Here is a 20,241-nt window from a genome sequence, read left to right as displayed (position 1 = left end):
TCCTGGCATCATGGGATTCAGATTCCTTTTTCAGAGAGGGGAAGAAACCTTCCTGAGGTCACACAGGTAGTAAAGAGCAGAGCCCTTCCCACCTTTCCAGTCTTCTTACATCTCACTTCCCCCCATGCACTCTGCACTCTGGTGATGCTGGTCTCTGCTGTTTCTCAAACACAATATTCCACTTTCCAATTCTAAGTGTTTCCACTGGCTGCCCCTATGCCTAGAAATCTCTCCTTTGTACTCATGGTCTCCTGACTTCTTTGGCTTCTGTCAAGTCTCAGGAACCATCTCACTTTCTGCAAGAAGCCTTTCCCAGTTCTCTTTAATTTTAGTGCCTTCCCACTGAGATTACCAGGGGTCAGCCAGGTGGCACCATAGTGGATAGAGTGCTGGCCCTGGAGTCAGGAAGAATCATTTCCCCAAGATCAAATCCAGCCTCAGATACTTACTAGCTGGGCAAGTCACTTCATCCTGTTTGCCCCAGTTTCCTCATCTGTAAAATAAGCTGGAGAAGGCAATGGCAAACTGCTCCAGCATCTCTTCTAAGAAAACCCCAAATGGGGTCATAAAGAGTCAGACAAAACTGAACAACAAATCTGAGATTACTGTCAATGCATCCTGTCTACATCTAGTTTGGAAGTGGTTATTTGCATATTGTCTTCCCCATTAGGTGACTGTGAGCTCCATGAGGCTAAGGACTGTTTTTTTTTCAAGCTATCTTTGTTCTGTTTTTTGTTTTTAACCTGTCTTTGCTTGGTCCATAGAAGGACCTTAACAGATGCTAGTTGACTGATTCAGAATTTGAACTTATGTTCTCTGATTACAGACAGAATGCTCTTCCCGCTGTGCTGGCTAGCTCCAGATATATGTGTACATGTATGTGTGTGAGACATGCAAATGTATATATGTGTATGTGTGTATATCTATTTCTATTATCTACATAATAATGCAGACCCTCTTTTTAACCTTTTTTCTCTTTTCCCTCAAACTCACAGGGCAGAAAAATATGAAGGCCTTTTGCTGTTTTCTGTCTCTAACGAGAAAGACAAATTCATGCAAGCTAGAGTACACTGGACCTGTGTTAGCTCATGGAACTACGTTGGAATCCAGAGGGGCAGAAGCTGGGACCTGCAGGCAGCTGTAGCCTCTTCAGGAGCACTAGAATGGTGGCCCAGCTGTTAACTATCATCTTGATTAAAAACAAACGAGCAAAAATATTTCAACAAACTTTCTTATAGAACATTGGCCATTTAAAATTTAATTAAGATTCAGTTGATATTTTAAGAACTAGGGAGAAAAGGAAATACAAGACCAGGCTTACCTCTAGGAATTTGATCCAAAAGGAGTTGCCTAATGTCATTCTCAAGAAGTGTCATGAAGAAAGTCAGACTTTAAAGAAACAAAGAAAAAAGAAAAGAAGGAAGGAAAGAAGGAAATTAAAGGCCAGGGGCATCAGACATCTAAGAAGCCAATGAGAGAAGGTAGAGGTGGTTTGTGATTATGCACTGACCTGGAGATAGGTACTCCCAGGAGCAGGTAGAGGTGACGCTGGGAAAAGACACTCAGCTGGAGGCCTATGGGTACCAGTGCAAGAAGGATTTGCTTGGGGTCAGCAGGGAGAGGTCAGGAAATGGGAACTGATGGTACTAAGCTGAGAAAGTCCTTTACTTTGAAGACCAAAAAAAAGCTTGGGGAAGGGGTGAAATTATCATCATTATCATCATCATCATCATCATCATCATCATCATCAATAAGAAGCATTTATTAAGTGCCTGCTGTATACCATGTGCTAATTGTTGGAGATATAAAGGTAAAAACTCTCATTCAGGGAGAGCAGACAACTATCTACGCAGAAGGCATATACAGTGTAAATTGGAGATAATCTCAGACGGGAGGTGCTAGCAGAGGGCCAATAGGACCTTTTCTATTCAGTCATATCTGACTCTTCATGACCCCATTTGGGGTTTTCCTGGCAAAGATACTGGAGTGGTTTGCCATATTCTTCTCCAGATCATTTTACAGATGAGGAAACTGAGGCAAACAGGGTGAAGTGACTTGCCCTGGGTCACATAGTTAGTAAGTGTCTGAGGCTGGATTTGTACTCAGGAAGATGAGTCTTCTTGACTCCAGGCCCAGTGCTCTGTGCACTATGAAGCCACCTACCGGCCTCAGTACAGCCTTTGGGAGATGTTAGTTCAGAGGAGAAAGTGAGAGACAGTTCAGAAGAGGATGGGATAAGTCCCAAAGTTCAGACCTTAGCACAAGAGGCTGTGCCTTACTCCGACAACAGCAGACTTCAAACACTATGCCTTTTGCTTTTGAGTCCCGTTCAGTAAACATACTTAATCTATGTTTCGAGTAATCTTTTGGGAGCAATGATGAAACGGGAAAGAGGTGATGATCCTATGGGAATCAGAACTCGAGTCTTTTCCTATGGTTTTGAGGGAATTAATCCACCTACCTCAATTACATGAGAATCCAGGAAAGGCAAAAAAAAAAAGAGGACTGAGGCCTGAGCATGCTCAGTAGGTACTAGGTCGTTGCTCAAGGCTGAAGCCTAGAAGCTGCTCTCCCATGAATGGGGAGGTTCTCGGGGTATACCTGGTGGTTTGCACAGGTATTTCCATCAAGTAAACCACCCTGCTTAACGCCATCGGTCCAATGTATGTGGATACGTGCTCACACAGACTTTCAGCGCTTTGCAAAAAGTGGCGACCAGTCTTCAAAACGCCAAGAAGCCCTTCTGCCAAATCACTGGAGCCTCAGTGTCGTCATCGCTAAAATGAGCTCGCCGGGCGCTGTTATCTCCACCGTCCTTTGCAGCTCTAAAGCTAAGAACTTTAGCATAACCTTTATGAATAAGCACTTGAACAAACAGACATTTAGTGAGTTCCAATCAAAAAAAAATTTTTTTTTAATTTTGTAGGAAGTTTAAAGATGCTTGAGGCAGAAACTGAAAGTATGTTAAACCCCTTACAAGAAGCAACCTATTATCTATGAAGTTGTATGAATAAGACAAATCTATTTTTTAAAAAACTAGCTTCACTTCGGCAACAAAAATACATATATGTTTAATATTCTTTTATTATGTTTTCTGACTTTCTTTTGGTCACCACTGATTTAATTCTTCTTTCAAAGAGACTGTTTTACAGCCATATGAAGATTTTACCTTTGACTTGGAATTTTTACCTGTTCATATTCCTGCTTCATACAAGTCACTGAGAAAGGATGCTATCCCTCATTGGCTCTTCTGTTTTACTATGATAATGGTAACTTAATTAAAGGTCTAGTCTACTTATTCATGAAGGCTTGATCAATATAGAGGAGACTAGAAAGAAAACCAATGTAGTAACAGTAAGTTTTAAGAATCTGAGGGGGAAGCTAGGTGGGGCAGTAGATATAGCACTGGCCCTGAAGTCAGGGGGATCTGAGTTCAAATCTGGCCTTAGATATTTGATACTTACTAGCTGTGTAACCCTGGGCAAATCACTTAACCCCATTGCCTAGTCAAAAAAAAAAAAGAATTTGATAAGATAGTTGGAATAAGTTTAGCAATTTAATATAACTCATAATCCGGCACAAATAACCTCTATCACTTTAATAAAGATAATGGAAGTTTGTCAGCTCAGCACAATGGATTCCATTTTGTTTTAAGCCTCCATTTTGCGATTAAGCTGTTTTTCTATAAGTTGTTTTTGGACAACAAAATAGGCACCTGTTTAGCCGGTTTGTGTGATTTTCCTTAAAAAGAACTCATGAGCATGTGAGGACCCTCCAATAAGACAGACCACCAATCAGAAAACAGTATCAACAACTCAATCAGGAATTTTGAAGTAAACAATCAAATGAGGTGGTAATCAACTTTAGCTAAAAATATAAAAACACACCTGAGATATCAGTCATCAGCCTGCTCCCAAGTAGGGTTTTCACCTGCATTTCCCATGCTTGAGACTCAGAAACTTCTCTGAGGTTCAAGGATAATATAGATCGCTTGGTGGATATTTGCCACAGGACCACCTGAAGGAGACTCATAGCCTTCCAAAGGGCAGAGATAGCACATTGTAAAATAAACCTATTGTAACCTCTAAAATGTCAGGGGGTGGTTGTCTGTTTTAGAAGATATCATTAGCATACTTTTATTAAAAAGCTTGACTGCATACACTGGGAGTATAATTAGTGTTCCCTGCCCCCCAGTTAGTATAAGCAACTAAATCAGAGATTTGTGTGCTATATTTTATGGGCAGGGGTTTTCCTAGAGTAGGAGACGGAAAAACAAGCCACGGTCTGACTGGATGATTCGTCCCCAGTCCTGCCTCGACTTCACACACACAAGGGAAAGTGTGGGCTAGTTCTCTGGGAGCCAGCGAGTCTAATGCAGGAGTGGGGCCTTGAGGCCACAGGTCCCCCATTCTTGGTTTAGTGTTTACCCCAGAGCACCCTCTGGTGTCTGATGGTACACATTAAGAGGGTGAGTTGTCCCTGAACCACTTGGCGCCAAATTCTGCCTGCTTAGATCCCATCAGCCTCTTGTATTCCCAGAATGCACCTTAAGAACTCTATACGTGATGTTTCCTCCAATGAGAATCTGAGTTCCTCAAGAGCAAGGTCTGGCTTGCAATTCTGTTTGTAGTGCCAGCATTTAACACAGTGCTTGGCATATAATAAGTGATTAATAAATGCTTATGTTTCAGGCACTAGTTCACAATGCCTCTTGTTTCAGAATCAAAGAATCATAGAATTTGCGTGTTAGAAGGTACCTCGGTGCCTATCAAATTCAATTCTTCCCCAAAAATAAATGTATATTTAAAAAAGAATTAACCTCCACATGAAAAGAATCCTCATTATATTTGTTACAGTGTCCCAAACAGATTCTGCTTGGAAACTTCCCAGGAGGAAGAAGCCATCACCTCTCCAGGGAATCGATTCTACTTCCATGCAGACTGAAGTGTGAGAAAGTTTTCCTGTGTGAAAAATGATTTCTCTTGGTAACTGGTGTCTGGGACACTCAGAGCCCCCAGCCCCCTTCTGAAAAGTTCTTCAGAAGGACATTAGTGATTATAAGATCGCATTGAGCTTACCCTGGTCAAACTCCAACCCAGGCCAGAACCGATTTAATCTGCTCAGATTTGGGTGGTGACAGATTCTTCTGCCTAGATAGCTCAAGACTGGGGATGGTCTGATAGAACAGGTATGATATCAGCCCCTGTTGACCAGGATTAAGTGACCTAAATCACGTACTCAAGACCTGATTTTTAAGATAGCCCACCTCCTAGTGTGTTGACCAATCAGAGTTGATTGGCACCCCTGGGGTACACCTCTTCGAAGGGCACATAACCCTGTACCCCCAAATCCCAAATTGAGCCAATTCTGGACTGGCCCCTTTAGGGGGGCCTAGTTCTGGACTACAACTCCCATGCAATGCATGTAAAGCCAATTTGAAAGAAATTAAAACATGGACACACACACCCTAATTTCATTTGTCTCTCTTTCTTTATTCTTTATCATGTAACCACATTTTATTGCATTGCCATGCCATTGATAAACTCCATTTTCCAGTCTATACTTGATTATAGATGTAAAACATATATGGGTATAACAGATAGACCTTTAAAGATATAGTTATAATATAATATATATTATCTAATGGACCTTACCTTAAATCAGGCAAGTTTCAAGGCCAATGAAGCATGTTCACTTCCATTTCTCAAACGAATTCTTAATGTTCAGGATGTGTTTTGTAGTACAAGTTTGCACTCCTCTACTCCATCTCCTTTTGGGAATTTCTATAATTCTGGAATAATTCAGATTCTCAGCATAACAATATATCTGAATGAATTCATCTGTACTTCTATGGGGGCAAGACTTCTGAAAGTTAAAAAAAAATTGGTGGATCTTTGACAGAAATGAAAGTACCTAGATGACCAGATCATATAGGTTTACCTAGAGTTCTTCTGACAATAGTTTTTCACATATTCTTGAATAAAAAATAGAGTTTCATCAATAAAAAAGTTTACCTTTTCCCAGTTTTCAGTAACAGTCTTTGTATTATGTCACGCTCAGGCACTACTTTGTCCTGACTGCACCTCTTAAACATGGGGCACTTTTTGAAGTGACTTATCTATCTCTGAAGATAATGCATAGGTTTGGAAAGCTCTCTATCCCCTTTCCCCCGGCCCACAGCCTTGTGTGCAAAGCTGAATTCCTTTGTCCAAATCCTCAAGAATAATTGTGTTGATATTATCACCTACATTTCTCTTATGTCCTCTTCCTTCCAGAGAGCCATCCCTTTTAGTGAATAACAAAAGGGGGGGGAAGTTCAGCAAAACTAATCAGAACATCCCCCCCAAAAGTCCGATATTGTTTATAGCATTCTGCACCCACAGGGTCCCCCGTATCTGTGAAGAAGCAAAGTGACCCCGTTTCTTACTATATAATCCAATAGTCAAATACTGGTAGAATTATTTCTGTAGAGGGCACCACCATATTAGTCACACAGGGTTCGTAACCTCAACTAATTCATCAACAGGTAATTAGTAAGCACCTACTAGTGCTAGTTGCCGTGCTGGATACTGGAGATGCAGGTAAAGCGAATAAAATAATTCCAGTTCAACAAGCAGCTTACGTTCTAATGGAAGAGACAACATGCACACATACATACATACATACGCACACATATATACACATATACGATAGAAGACTTGTACTTTTATGCTAGAGGCAAAAGGCTGCAACTGAAGCTTCTTGAGCAAGAGAGTGACACATGCAGACCTGTGCTTGAGGAATACTGGTGGGAAGGCTGTGCAGAATTTACTGGAGAGGCTGGAGCCAGGGAGCTCCACGAGCAAGCTACTGCAAGTGTCCTGGCAAGCAGTGACAAGGGACTGGACTAAGGTGACGCCAGTGTGAGGAGAGAGGAGGGCACAGACTCAAGAGATGTGGAGATACAACTCCTAGACACATATATGCTATGGCCAAAAACCATGTAACTATGTTGTATATAATATAGTGCATATAACACAATACAGTATACAATATAACAACTATAATACTATACAATAATATAATATAATACATTGTATATAATAATATATTGTATAAGTGTCATATACATAATATGTTATATGTATATTAAATATGTCTATGTCTATATGCATACGTATATGTGTATGTATGGGAAGAAGAGAAAGATGGGGGAAGGGAATGAGCATTTATATAGTGCTAAGATCGTTGACAGAGACACATATATTAGATACATACACATATATTAATGCCTGACTCACAGATATAGATACATACACATGAATCATACATACAACATGTACACATCCATGGCCCTGTGATGCTGGGAGATGTGACTCCTGATTGGCTGAGAGTCTTTGAAGAGGAAAAAAGGGGGAGTTGAAGAGAAAAGGGGAAAAGGCAAAGCTTTGGAATGGCAAAAAGGAGAAATGTCCCCCAGAGTCCCATTTCTAGATTCTCAGAGATAACTAAGAACAGACTTTTGGGTGAGATCTTTCTTTTTCAGTTGAGGTGGAACTTCAGCTCACTCCGGAATTCTCAGAGCCCATTGACTTCTATGTCCACTCACCTAATCTAACTTGAATAGCTCCCCTGAGTAGTTTTCCTGCCTGCTTTAGTAAACACTTGCTAGACGTCTATCTTTTGGACAATAAGCATTGGTGAGAGTGGAGCAGAGCCGGCCCAGACTAAGCTACCTGCTACCCTTCTAGACTGGGATGGAACACTTGCAGTAATCAGGGAAAAATGGCTTACACCCTAAACCCCCAAAGAGCATCGCATCCTTAGACTTCAAATATCTGATAGAATTCTAACCCAATACCCTGTAGAAGACAGAAGAGCTAAAGAGCACCCCACCTACCCCACCTCCCCAGCCACCTTCCTACCCTCCACAAAGGCAGAAATAAGAATGCAGATGTAAAAGGGAAAAACTTGGAGATGTAAAGGGAAGCATTCCAGCTCTATCTATTAATAGCTGCTAAACACATCTTAGGAGCAGCTAGGTGGTGCAGTAGATAGAATGCTGGGTCTGGAGGACCTGAGTTCAAATCCAGCCTCAGACATTTACTAGCTGTGTGACCCTGAACAAGTCACTTAACTTTTATTGGCTTCAGTTCCTCAACTGTAAAATAGGTATAATAGTAGGGCCTATCTCATAGGGTTCATGTGAGGATCAAATGACGTATTTGTAAAGCGCTTACTACAGTGCCTGGCACATACTAGCCACCACATAAATGCTTCTTCCCATGGCCTCTGAGCATAAAGGTATATTTGAAATAAGACTCTTAGAAGAAGAAATAGACTTGGTCAAGTCAGAAGAAATAAGGCACGCACCCCCAGCTCTGTCTGTGCTCTCTGTGTTTTGAATTCCTCGTAGATATCGTATTGTTACAGCAGGTTTTCAGTGAAAGATTATGGCAGACCCAGGAAAACAATCATTTCACATCTACGAAATTATGAGCAATCCACAGAGGATGTGAGGGAAAGGGAGTATCCAATCAGCGGTGTTCCTCCTAGGGCTGTTTCCCTGGTAGCCGTTGCCGTGGAAACAAGAAAGGAGAATCAATGTATTGAATCTAGAACTCCCCTCCCTGAAGCGAAAGACTGCTACTGTTCAGACGACTCAGTAGGCCATGACTACTAGCTCTCATAATCTCAGGTAACAAATGGATTCTGTATGAGTTTGACTAAACCTTTCTTAATCCTTGTTGGTGGCTGACTTTCCCCAGATCTCCAGATGTCTCATCAAATTTCACTCTGTGAAATATATCCCTGGAGTTAGACCTTCATCCTACCCTAGGGTCACAGCCCTGGGGAACAGTCCAAATCACCTTCTTATCAATTTGCCTTATCCAATTAAGCATTGTTTACTTTATTTAAATTGGGGGCTATTTTTTCCCTTCTAGATAATACCTTGTTCGATGGCTTTAGCTCCTACTAAGTCTCATTCCCTGTCCCTGTTTCTATATATGTTATTTTTACTTTTTTTTTTACTTTTATTTACTTTTATTTCTAACATGCTTCTGGGCACTTTATCAATTTCTTTTCTTTCTTTCTTTCTTCCTTTCTTCCTTTCTTCCTTCCTTTCTTTCTTTCTTTCTTGGCAATTGGGGTTAAGTGACTTGCCCAGGGTCACACAGCCTGTAAGTGTCAAGTGTTTGGTCTGAGGCCACATTTGAACTCAGGTCCTCCTGACTTCTGGGCCAGTGTTCTATCCACTGCGCCACCTAGCTGCCCCTCACTTTATCAATTTCTTCAGGCAATTTATTTGTTGGTACTCTTTCTACCATGAGATTAGACCTGTGATTTTATTGCTATAAAGAACTCCTGATAGGGAAACTCCCTTCACCAGGCAGATTAGCACCTTATAGTTTCTTAGGAGACACTGAGTGCTTACCTAGAGTAATACAGTTAGTATGTGGCTGAGGTGGAATTCTAACCCAGGTCTTCCTGATACCAAAGCTGGCTTTCTAGCCTCTCTGCCTCTATCATATTTCTAATAAAAAGTATTAAATTTACCGTATTCTAATAGAAAAAAAATGTTCTTATCCCTTCCCCATCTTTCCTTCCCTCCCTTCCCAACACACTCATCTTTTCTAAAAACATAAAATCCAGCATTGTCAGGGAAAAGGCACTGATACATTGTTGATGGGACTCAGGAATGTAACTAGAAATTTTAATGCCTGGGGCTAATTCAGTTGGAGTGAGATACCTTGGATTTCAAGACACAAAGCCTCATTCATGGGGACAAGATACCGTGCTTATGAGACAGATCCTAGAATGAGCCCAAGCTTTTCTCTTGGTTCTCATTTTTAAGACAGGATTGGCAGGTAGCTGCAAGTCTGTCCTAACGCGGTGTTGTTGGTCTGGGGAAAGAGTGGCCCACTCTTCAGAGAGAATGGTCTGCCAGGGTGTTGCACAGCTAATGACTTCCTACCCCCATTCTTCCCAGGGAACTTAAGACACCAGGTGAAGCGTGTGGCAAGAGGAAGCCAGATGTCAGGATGCACAGTGGATAGATCATGGGGCTTGGAGTCAGGAAGAGCTGAGTTCAAATTTAGCCTACTCTAGCAGTGTGACCTTGGGCAAGTCACTTCACCTGTTTGCCTCAGTTTCTCCACTATAAAATGGGGATAATAACAGCACCTACCTTTCAGGGTAGGATCAGACAAGATATTTGTAAAGTGCTTAGCACGGTGCCTGGCTTGTGGTAGGCGCTTTATGAGCGCTTATTCCCTTCCACCTCTTGCTAGGGCTCTGTTCTCAAAAAAAAAAGATCATGAAAAGGACCTATTAGTACAAAAATATTCATCGGTGCTCTGTTTGTAAAAGGGGGAAAACCTCTATGTCCAGTAGTCCTGAATAAATGAATCATAGCATATTAATGTGATAGAATACCAGGGTTGCATCAAAAACAGAAATATGAATAAAAATGCCTAACAGTTAGCTATACTTAGCAGATACTTTACGTAATTCTCATCAAGACTCACAATAACCTTCTGAAGTGGATACTACAGGTAATTTCCTTGTTATTTAGCCATTTCAGTCATGTCTGACTCTTTGTGACCCCATTTGAGGTTTTCTTGGTAAAGATCCTGGAGTGGTTTGCCATTTCCTTCTCCAGCTCATTTTACAGGTGAGGAAACTGAGGCAAACAGGGTAAAGTGACTTACCTAGGGTCACACAGCTAGGAAGTGTCTGAGGCTGGATTTGCACTCAGGAAGATGAGTCTTCCTGACTCCAGGCTCGGCGCTTTGTACATTATGGTGCCACCTAGCAGCCATTGTGGGTATTATTACCCCTATATTACAGGCTGAAAGAACAATGGGTCATAGGGGATAGAGATCTGGTGTCAGAGTCAGACATAGCTGAGTTTAAGTGTCTTCTGTGACACTCAGTAATTGAATGAATGTGGACAAGCCAATTAATCTCTTGCCATGAAACTTTCTAAGACTATACATTGCAGAACAGATCACAGTCAGCTTTGGCAGAGAAATTTTTCCTCACCAGGGAGTTCCCTATACAAACTTTTTGGTCTCAGGACCTCTTTACATTCATAAAAATTATTGAAGATCCCAAAGAACTTTTGTTTAAAGGAATTATATCTACCAGTAATTACATATTAGAAAATAAAAGATAAATTTTTTAAAATAGCCATTTAAAATGGCAATAATAAACCCATTCTATGTTAAGCTTCATAATAAAGGCCAGCATTCACATAGCTCCTACTATGTGCCAGGCACTGTGCTAAGCGCTCTATCATTATCTCACTTGATCTTCACGACAGCTCTAAGAGGTGGGTACCATTATTACCCCTCCCCCATTTTACAGATGAGGAAAGTGAGGCAAACAAAAATTAATCGACCTGCCCAGAATCACCCAGCTAGTGTCTGAGACTGAATTTGAACTCAAGTCTTGGCCTGGCACTCTATCTACTATGCTACCTAACACATTTTTTAAGATAAGAGAGGAAGAAAAATAACCATATTTTCCAAAACAGAAGGAATCAACAAGAAGAGGGGTATTCTTTCACATATTTTTTGCAAATTTCTTTAATGCCTGGCTTAGTAGAAGATAACTGGATTATCCTATCTGCTTCTGTATTCAATCTGTTGTGATAGGGTTTGGGTTGAAGTATATGAAGAAAATGCAGCCTTATGGAAGAAGTATTTTAATAAGCAAATAACATCTTGGTATTATTACAAAAAATGGTTTTGAGCTCATGTACCACACTTTAACAACCATTGTCTTCTACCAGTACCCAAAGGTCTGAGCAAAAAGGTCAGATGTTTATATCATGCTTTATTTTTCTAACGACAGAGAAGTCAATAGATCTTATTTCTTTCAGAAATTCAAACCCCAAGAAAAATACATTGAAGAGAAGCTGCCAGCATTTGGCTCAGACATGCTTCACTAAGCTTCCATCACAGGTTTCGAAAACCCGGGGCTCTGGGTAAGGAAACAGAAGGAATTGACGAATATTTAAATACATAACAGCTCTGGTAGTTCTCCCTTCGGGAAGGCAAGTCTGACTTCAAAGCCAGGAGGACCTGGGCTACTGTTCAACCTGCATATCCATGGATAGATTGTTCAACCTTGGTGCCCTGTTAATCAGTCAATCAACAAACATTTGTTAAACTGCCACTACGAGGATGCAAAGATAAAAATGGCAACTGGAAGTTGTGATCTGCATTGAGGGAAGGAGTTTCCTTACTGGGAGTCCCTTCTATTGGTGAAATCACTTTGTTTGCAAAAGTTAGAAGAACAAATTAGTAAGAGAAAATCTAATTTATCTGTTGACTGCGGGCAAATCACTTAACCTCTTAGCTCCCCTAGCAGGTCTCTAGGATTGTAAATTGAAAAACCATTGCCAATCTACATTGGTAAAAGGAGTTTTCTCACTGGAATTTCCTTAACACTGACAAAATCACAAGTCTGCACCTAGCCAAATACATAAACAAATAAAAATGTAGTGACTTCTCTAGAGATGATCACAAACATCCCGCAGCCAGCTTACATATGGAAGTTCGGTTTTGACCATGTTTCAAAAATCACAGGAGAATTACAAGTGTTATTTGTACAAATTCATGAAGCAGAATCAATAAATGTGCCTGCGGAATAAGACATTTCATCTCTGTTTGGAAGGTTTGTGGAAACAGGAGCTAATTCCTGTTTTTCAGATGGAGAGATAAGGCACCCAGAAGGACTAGTCAGTCATCTTGCAACCACGAGGCTGATGGAGGGCAGGTGGGACCCTGCCTTTAGAATCCCTAGATTCTTTCAAAGCTCAGCTTATATGCAGCTTTCTACCAAAGGGCCTTTCTAGTCCCTGCTCCAGAGGCTAGTGTCTCTCCCCTTCCCCTAATTATTTTGCACACATACGTATACAGACACGTGTATGTATGTGTGTATATATATGTGTATATATATATATGTGTGTGTGTGACTATGTATGTATGTATATACATTTATATAGGGCAACTAGGTGACTCAGTAGATAGAGCCATGGACCCTGAGTCAGAAAGATTTGTCTTCCTGAGTTCAAATCCAGCCTCAGATACTTACTAGCTATGTGACTCTGGGCAAGTCTCTTATCCCTGTTTGCCAGTTTCCTCACCTGTAAAATGAGCTGGAGAAGGAAATGGCAAACCATTGTAGTATCTTTGCCAGGAAAACCCCCAAGTGTGGTCATGAAGAATAGGACACAATTGAAAAAATGACTGAGCAACGGCAAATACATATGCATGTGCGAAGTGTGCGCAAGTGTGTATTCTCAACATCTGGCTGTGCCACCGAAGAGCTGAACCTGGAATTGGGAAGATCTGAGTTCAAATCCAGCCTCAGATACTTAACTAGCCATGGGACCCTGGGCAAGTCACTTCACTCCTACGTGCCTCAGTTTCCTCAACTAAAATGGAGATATTGCTCCAAGGCAATGCTATGAGGATGAAATGAGAGAATATTTGTGAGAAAGTGCTTAGCAAAGTGTCTGCACTTAGTAGGTGCTAGATATAAATGCTTATTCCCTTTTTCCTTCCCTTCCCCTTCCTTATGTATGCATTTTTGTTCTGTGTGTGTGTGTGTGTTGTTATTGTGTGTGTTTGTTTCATCCCCATCCCTGATTCCATCTGATCAATGAACTGGTGAGACTTCTCCCTCTCTCGATGCAGCCCAGAACTTTCTCTGCACCCAGAGATCTGCCCCTGACTTGTCCAGGGTCACCTAGCTAGTTTTCGAAGGGCCTAACTTCAGTTCTTCCTATCTGTAGGGTGAGTCCTCTCCCCAGGCTTCCTGTCACGGCACAGCTAGGGACAGGAATAGGGACTCGACCTGTGATTTCACTAGTCTCGGAACTCCTTCTCCCATGCAGGCTGGAACCTGCTCCACAATTTATAGTGTTAAGATCGTCGCCTGGGGCATTGAGAGCTTGCCCACGGTCACTCGGTCAGGACCCCTCCGAGGTGGAATTTGAATCCAGGTCTTCCTGGCTGGAAGGAAGATGAGCTCTCTACTCACTACCGTACCCTGCCTCTCAGTAGATGCTTAAGAAACGTTAGTTGATTTGAACACTAGTCTTTAGAAGCCAGCGGTGAGAGCCTACTATAATGGTAGCAATCCTTGCCCCGATGGTCCTTTCTTATTTATTTGTGTTCTTCTTCCCGTTCTTTCTGGCATTATTTTTTTTTTTAAGTAAGAGCAGAATAATTTTACATATTGACTCTGACTCCAAATTCATTAGCCTCAGGATGGTACAGGCAAGTTTCTCCTGCGCTGATTAAACTCTAATCAATATTTTTAGTATTCACTGTCATTTTGACTTGGAAATTATTTACGCTCATTTGGTTTCATCCTTCCTTTGACAAATGTGGAAGGCGTTCTGTTTCGTGATTTATGTCTAGGGCATAAACTAGGAAACCCGCAGAGATGAAAACATGGAAACTCTCTTCCACGATACATTGTTAAGCTTAATCTGCATTAGGAACATTTTCTCCATCATTTTCTTACATCTAGACAATCTATAAAATAATAAATCCAGCCCTGATTTATGGGGTTTGCCAGTTTCTGAGGTATCAAAGCTCACACTGAAAAAATTAGCAATTGGCTCTTGAGAAGTGAATGGTCCTTGCCTTATATTCACGATTTTTTTTCTTTTTTGAAGAACGGCCATTTGGAGTCCAGAAATCAAAGAACCTCACTTGATTTTATAATTAAAGATTGTAGATTTAGAGCTGAGAGGGGCTACTGAATCTAATCTCTTCATTTTATAGATGAGAAGGCTCAGAAGGGCTGCGATCCAGAGTCATACAGCTAGTATAAGTGTCTAAGGCATAGTTTGAACCCTTGTCTTCCTGACTGCATGTCCATCAATTCTATCCACTATACTAGGAGTCTTAGCTTTTGTGTGCATCATGTACCCTTTTCACAATCTAGTGAAGCCTATGGACAAGTTTTCAAAATAAAGTTTTTAAAATATAAAACAAAATATTTAAGACCACAAAAGAAAACCAATCATAATCAAATATAATTATAAAAATTAAGTTTAAAATTTAAATTTCAATCAAAAGTTAAATTTAAATTTAATTTCAAATTAAAATTTTAACGTAAAATTTCAAAATAAAATATGAATTTAAATGTAACTTAAAACCTACCTTAAAAATTTACATGTAATTTAAAATTTAAATGTAATTTTAAATTTAGATTAAATAACATTTAATTTAAAATTCAGATTTAAAAGTTAAATTTAATTTTAAATTAACACAAAAATTTAAACTCACATAAAATTTAAATTAAATTTTAGATAAAATTTAAATTTATTTTTAGATAACATTTAAATTTAATTTAATTTCAAATAAAATTTAAATTAAATTAAATTTTAAATTAAAACAAAATTTAAATTCAGATTAAAATTTAATTGTAAAATGAAAATTTAAACATTTAAATTTAAATTTAAAATTGAACATTTCAATTTTAAATTTAAATTTAAAACCCCAGATTTAGAACCCCTATATAGCTAGACCATGTGGCCTCACAACAGAATTCCTTTTACAGCCACCTGGGCAAGTGGCCAGCCATTCTCTGCTGGAATACTTCCTGTGAGGGGGAACTCACTACTTTTCTAGGTAGTCCATTTTGCCTTTGAAATGCTAGGACTCAGACACAATCTTAATTTTCTCTCAACCACCCTTTTCTTTTTATTCACATGCTACGGTTTTCTGTCTTAGCCTGCCCTCTCCCCTCATTTTCCAGGTTGCCTTTTTCCATCGACAATGAGAACATTTGGTTCGTCTCCCAGCTGCTCTGTCCTGTGGTTCTGAGGAATAAAATGAGGGGAGAGGATATAAGGCTCTGCAGGTGCAGCAGCCATTCCATCCCTCATGTGACTGACTTGGAATTTGATTTTCTCATAAACAACCAGATATCCTGCCCAGAGCAAATCACAGTGATTTGTGTGTATGACTCTTCTATGGCGGAGGATGGCACATTGCGGGAGATAGAAGAGTTGTATGCCCACAAAAACAGAACGAGAAACATGCCTTGCATACAGGTGAGTGGTAGGTATAGCCTTGTAACCTGCCTCTTGCAGGTGTCACCAAGGGGATCAGGGCACTGGGGGTAGGTATCTGGGAGCCCCTTAGAGGCCATTGAGTGCAACCCTCTCATTTCACAGATGAGAGACATAGTGCATCAGGGATGGGGCACTGGATCTGGAGTCACAAAGACCTGGGTTCACATTCTGCCCCCCCCCATACTAGCTATGTCATCGTGGACACTGGTTCATTTCACTTCTTGGGGATTCACTTCATTCAACATCTCTTCCAGCTCCAAATCTATGATACTGTGAGATTAAGGCCCAGGAGACCCAAGGTCACACAGGTAGCTTCTGGGTGGGGCAGTGGGGAGGAGAGAGAGCATGCATTTATTAAGCACTGTGCCAGGCACTGTCCTAAGTGTGTTACAATTCTTATCTCATTTAATCCTCACAACAACTCTGGATGGTAGGCTCTATTATTCTCATTTTATAGATGAGGAAACTGAAGCAGACAGCTTAAGTGTCTTGTCATTATGCTAACTTACTTCTTGCTAGGACCATAACAATAGTCTTTTAAAAATTGTTTCTAGTTGTTATTTCTTGCATTTACATCATCTAAATTTTCCCCCTGTATCTCCACCCCCCACCCCATTTCTACCGCTCCTAGAGAACCATCCCATAAAACAAAGATTTGCCATAGGCTTTTGACTGTTGTCCATGTTTTAGTTTTCTTCTGCCCCCATTCATCTGCCACACAGCTGTGAAGCTGATATTCCTAAAACCCAAATCCCACCACGTCAATCCCCTCACCTTGGCTTAAATTCAGTCCTCCTTATAGCTTTTGAAACTGTTCGCAATCTAGTGCCATCCTATTTTTCCAAGCTTATGTCTGTCTTTAAAAAATTATTATGATTTATCAAATATTAACAATCATAAACATTTCAATAGACAGAGAAACCCCCAAAGGGGATTGTATACGAGACTGAATTTCTACTACAGACTGCTTTTTAAAGGATATGTGAAATTTTAACAGTAGGGAAGAAATCTCCCTGCTTCTGGATAGACCTCTCTGAACTTTCTTTGACTCTTTTCTCTCTACTCTTCCAGGCTCCTTTCACATTCTTCTCTTTCATTTGTACATATATGCATATAGACAAAATCAATGCAAAATACATTCTACATGCTGGACAAACTGGCTTCTTGTTCCTGGTACTGAACATTGCATTTCCCATCGCTTTGCCTGACACCTGTAATGCCCTCCCTCCTCCCCTCCAAGCTTGGAGAATCCCTGACTTCTTTCAGAGCTCAGTTCAAGGGCCACCTCCCACAGGAAGTCCCTTCGGATTCCCTCCTTGCAGACATCCCTTTGTGTCTTCTTTAACGTTTTATGCTGCTTTCCTCCAATAAAATGTGAGATGTACTTAATAAAGTCTTGTTGAATGAATAAGTACAGAATCAGGATTCGAACCAGGATCCTTTAACTTCAAATCCAGCACAGCATCAGTGAAGAATCACAGAATGGGAAAGAAAATGGGAATCATGGAGGCAGTGGTGTTTAAACCTTTTCATTTTGGAGGCAGGGATACTTGGGCCCAGAGAGGTTGAGTTACCAAGGTCACCCAAGCAGCTGCAGCCAAGCTAGGCTCTAGACTATGGGGCAGCCAATACTCTTTTCTTTCTTCTTCTTCTTCTTTTTTAAAAAAAATTATTTATTTTTAGTTTGCAACATTCACTTCCACAAGATTTTGAGTTCCAAATTTTCTCCCCATCTCGCCCCTCCCCCATGCCAAGACAGCAAGCATTCTGAATACCCCTTCCTCTAATACTCCTACCCCTAATCTGCCTTCTATCAACCCCCCTTGTCATCTCCTTCCCTTTCTGTTTTCTTATAGGGCAGGATAGAGTTCTATACCCCGTTGCCTGTATATCTTATTTCCGAGTTGCGTGTGAAAACACAATATTCTTTTCAAGGCCCTGCTTTCTTGCATGGACAGATGTGGGAAAACACATATTTTTATTTTACATATTTTCTTCATAATCTCTGGGTAGTTAGTTAATTAGCTTTTAAAATAATGTAATTTCAATATTTTTATTGAGCTAATTACATAGTGCTTTTTATTCTATTACTTTATGGACTGTTAATATTATGGACTATTTATACATAGTGTTTTTGTAGAGAGTAGGCACTTTAGCTGTTAAATCAATGGGTGAATGAAATGAAAAAATGAATGAATGAATGAATGAATGATATTTCTTCCCTGAAACCCTACCTAGTCATGGTGGATAATCATGTCCATATGTTTTTGTATTGTGTTTGCTAAGATTTTATACAGGATCTTTATGTCTATATTTGTAAGGGAGATAGGCCTATAATTTTTATGCTCTCTTTGCCAGGTTTAGGAGTTAAATCCACATTTTCTTCATAAAATAAATGGAGTAACACTGCATCTTTTTCTATACTCTAGGATATTCTGTGCAGTAAAAAGGTTATTTGTTCTTTGGAAGTTTGGCAAAATGCTCCAGCTGGGCTATACCTCCCCTTTTATGCATCAGTTTATGTATTTATGTATTTTTTGCATTTTGCATTTTCTATCATTGCTACTAACTCATCAAATTTATTAACATACAGTGAAGAATAATATTCCCTTCAGTATTCATCTCTATTTATTTGTTGCTATGGCTCCTTTCTCATTTTGTTCATTTTAATCTTTTTTAAAAAAATTAGTTGGGCTAATATTACTTTGTTAATTTTTCCAAAGAACTGATGATTGCTTTAATCAATATTATTTTTTTCTTTGTTCTTTTTTATTTCCGCTCTAGGTTATTTCCTTTTTAAATTTTAAATTTCCTTTAAATTTAAATTAGCTTGCTTTCTAAGTTCTTTGGGTAGTCTCTCTTTTTACAACTTTTTTAATATAAATCTCTACTTTTGTAGAGATTACTTTCATAGTATAGAAGTCTTAAGATGACCTCTAAAGTCTCTCCCAGGATTAGAGTGCTTATATTCTACCCTTTGCAGTAAGAGTGCATACACTTCTATATGTTGTATTTCTACTTTTGTTGTTTCAAGAATTATTTTACAGTGGGGTATGATTTACTCCCTGTAATCCCAGTTAACTGACAGGCTGAGGCTGGTGCATCTCCTGAGTTTGGAAGTTCTGAGCTTCAGCAGGCTATGTTGATGAGGTGTCCCAACAGTATTCAACATCTTTATGGTGAATCCTATTGAGTGGGGGCCACCAGGTTGCCTAAGGAAGGTCGAATCTGCCCAAGTTGGAAACAGAGCAGGTCAACATTTTTGTGCCAATAAGTAGTGGGTTCCAGCCCATGAGTTACACCTAAACTTCTGGTCTGAGATGGGAAGATTTAGTCTCAGATATGTAAATATAACTATATTGCTATCTGGTCCCCTCATCTATATATAACAATAGCTACAGCTATTCATCTAGCTAGAGCTATTAGACATATTTCTATAGCTCTAGGAGATATGGATACAGATATAGACATAGACATAATTGTTTTCTTGCTATTTCCTCCCTAACCTGGGTGTCATCTAGAAGAGTTATGATTTTCAATTTCCATACGCTGGGCACTTGACATTTGCTTTAGTATTCATTTCACATTTTTTTTACTACATTGTAGTCTAAGTATGTGGTATATAGAATTTTTGAAATTTGTTTCTTTTTTTTTAAATTTACTCAATCTATCTTTTGTCCCATTTATGAGATCAATTCGATGTTCTAGTCATAACCTTGAAAAAAAAGCATCCACTTTCCTTAAGAAATGATTTCCATAGATTAGTTAGGCAGCAAGGTGAATAGAGTGAACCAGTCAGAAAGACCTGGGTTCAAATCCAGCCTCAGATAGTTACCAGCTGTGTGACTCTGGGCAAGTCACTAAGCTTCTGTTTGCCTCAGTTTCTTCAACTGTTAAATGGGGATAAATATAGCACTTACCTCCCAGGGTTGTTGTAAAGATAAATTAGATAATATTTGTGAAGTGCTTAGCCCAGTGCCTGGCATACAGTGGTTGCTATATAAATGCTAGCTGTTATTATTATTGTTTGTTGTTGTTGTTCAGTCATTTCAGTCGTGTCCAACTCTCCATGACCCCATTTGGGGTTTTCTTGGCAAAGATACTGGAGTGATTTGCCATTTCCTTCTCCAGCTCATTTTACAGATAAGGAACTGAGG

General features: G+C 39.8%; 1 protein-coding gene across 2 annotated transcripts in view; it reads left to right on the top strand.

The window, feature by feature from the left end:
• The first annotated feature begins 8,588 nt into the window (after nt 1–8,588).
• The window catches only part of LOC110221805 (uncharacterized protein C3orf20 homolog), a 46,666-nt gene continuing 35,013 nt past the window's right edge, over nt 8,589–20,241 (top strand). Inside the window, exons 1-3 of one of the 2 annotated variants that reach the window (XM_021006475.2) lie at nt 8,589–8,677; nt 11,867–11,971; nt 15,766–16,063. In XM_021006475.2, the coding sequence (XP_020862134.1) occupies nt 8,652–8,677; nt 11,867–11,971; nt 15,766–16,063 (429 nt within the window). In that variant the 5' untranslated portion in view covers nt 8,589–8,651. The remainder of the gene's footprint in view (nt 8,678–11,866; nt 11,972–15,765; nt 16,064–20,241) is intronic. The other variant, XM_021006476.2, reaches the window with a different exon arrangement.

Source organism: Phascolarctos cinereus, unplaced genomic scaffold (assembly GCF_003287225.1).
Source record: "Phascolarctos cinereus isolate Bilbo 61053 unplaced genomic scaffold, phaCin_HiC Scaffold_1;HRSCAF=81, whole genome shotgun sequence".
NCBI lineage: Eukaryota > Metazoa > Chordata > Mammalia > Diprotodontia > Phascolarctidae > Phascolarctos > Phascolarctos cinereus.
This window is presented reverse-complemented; position numbering and strand designations above follow the sequence as displayed.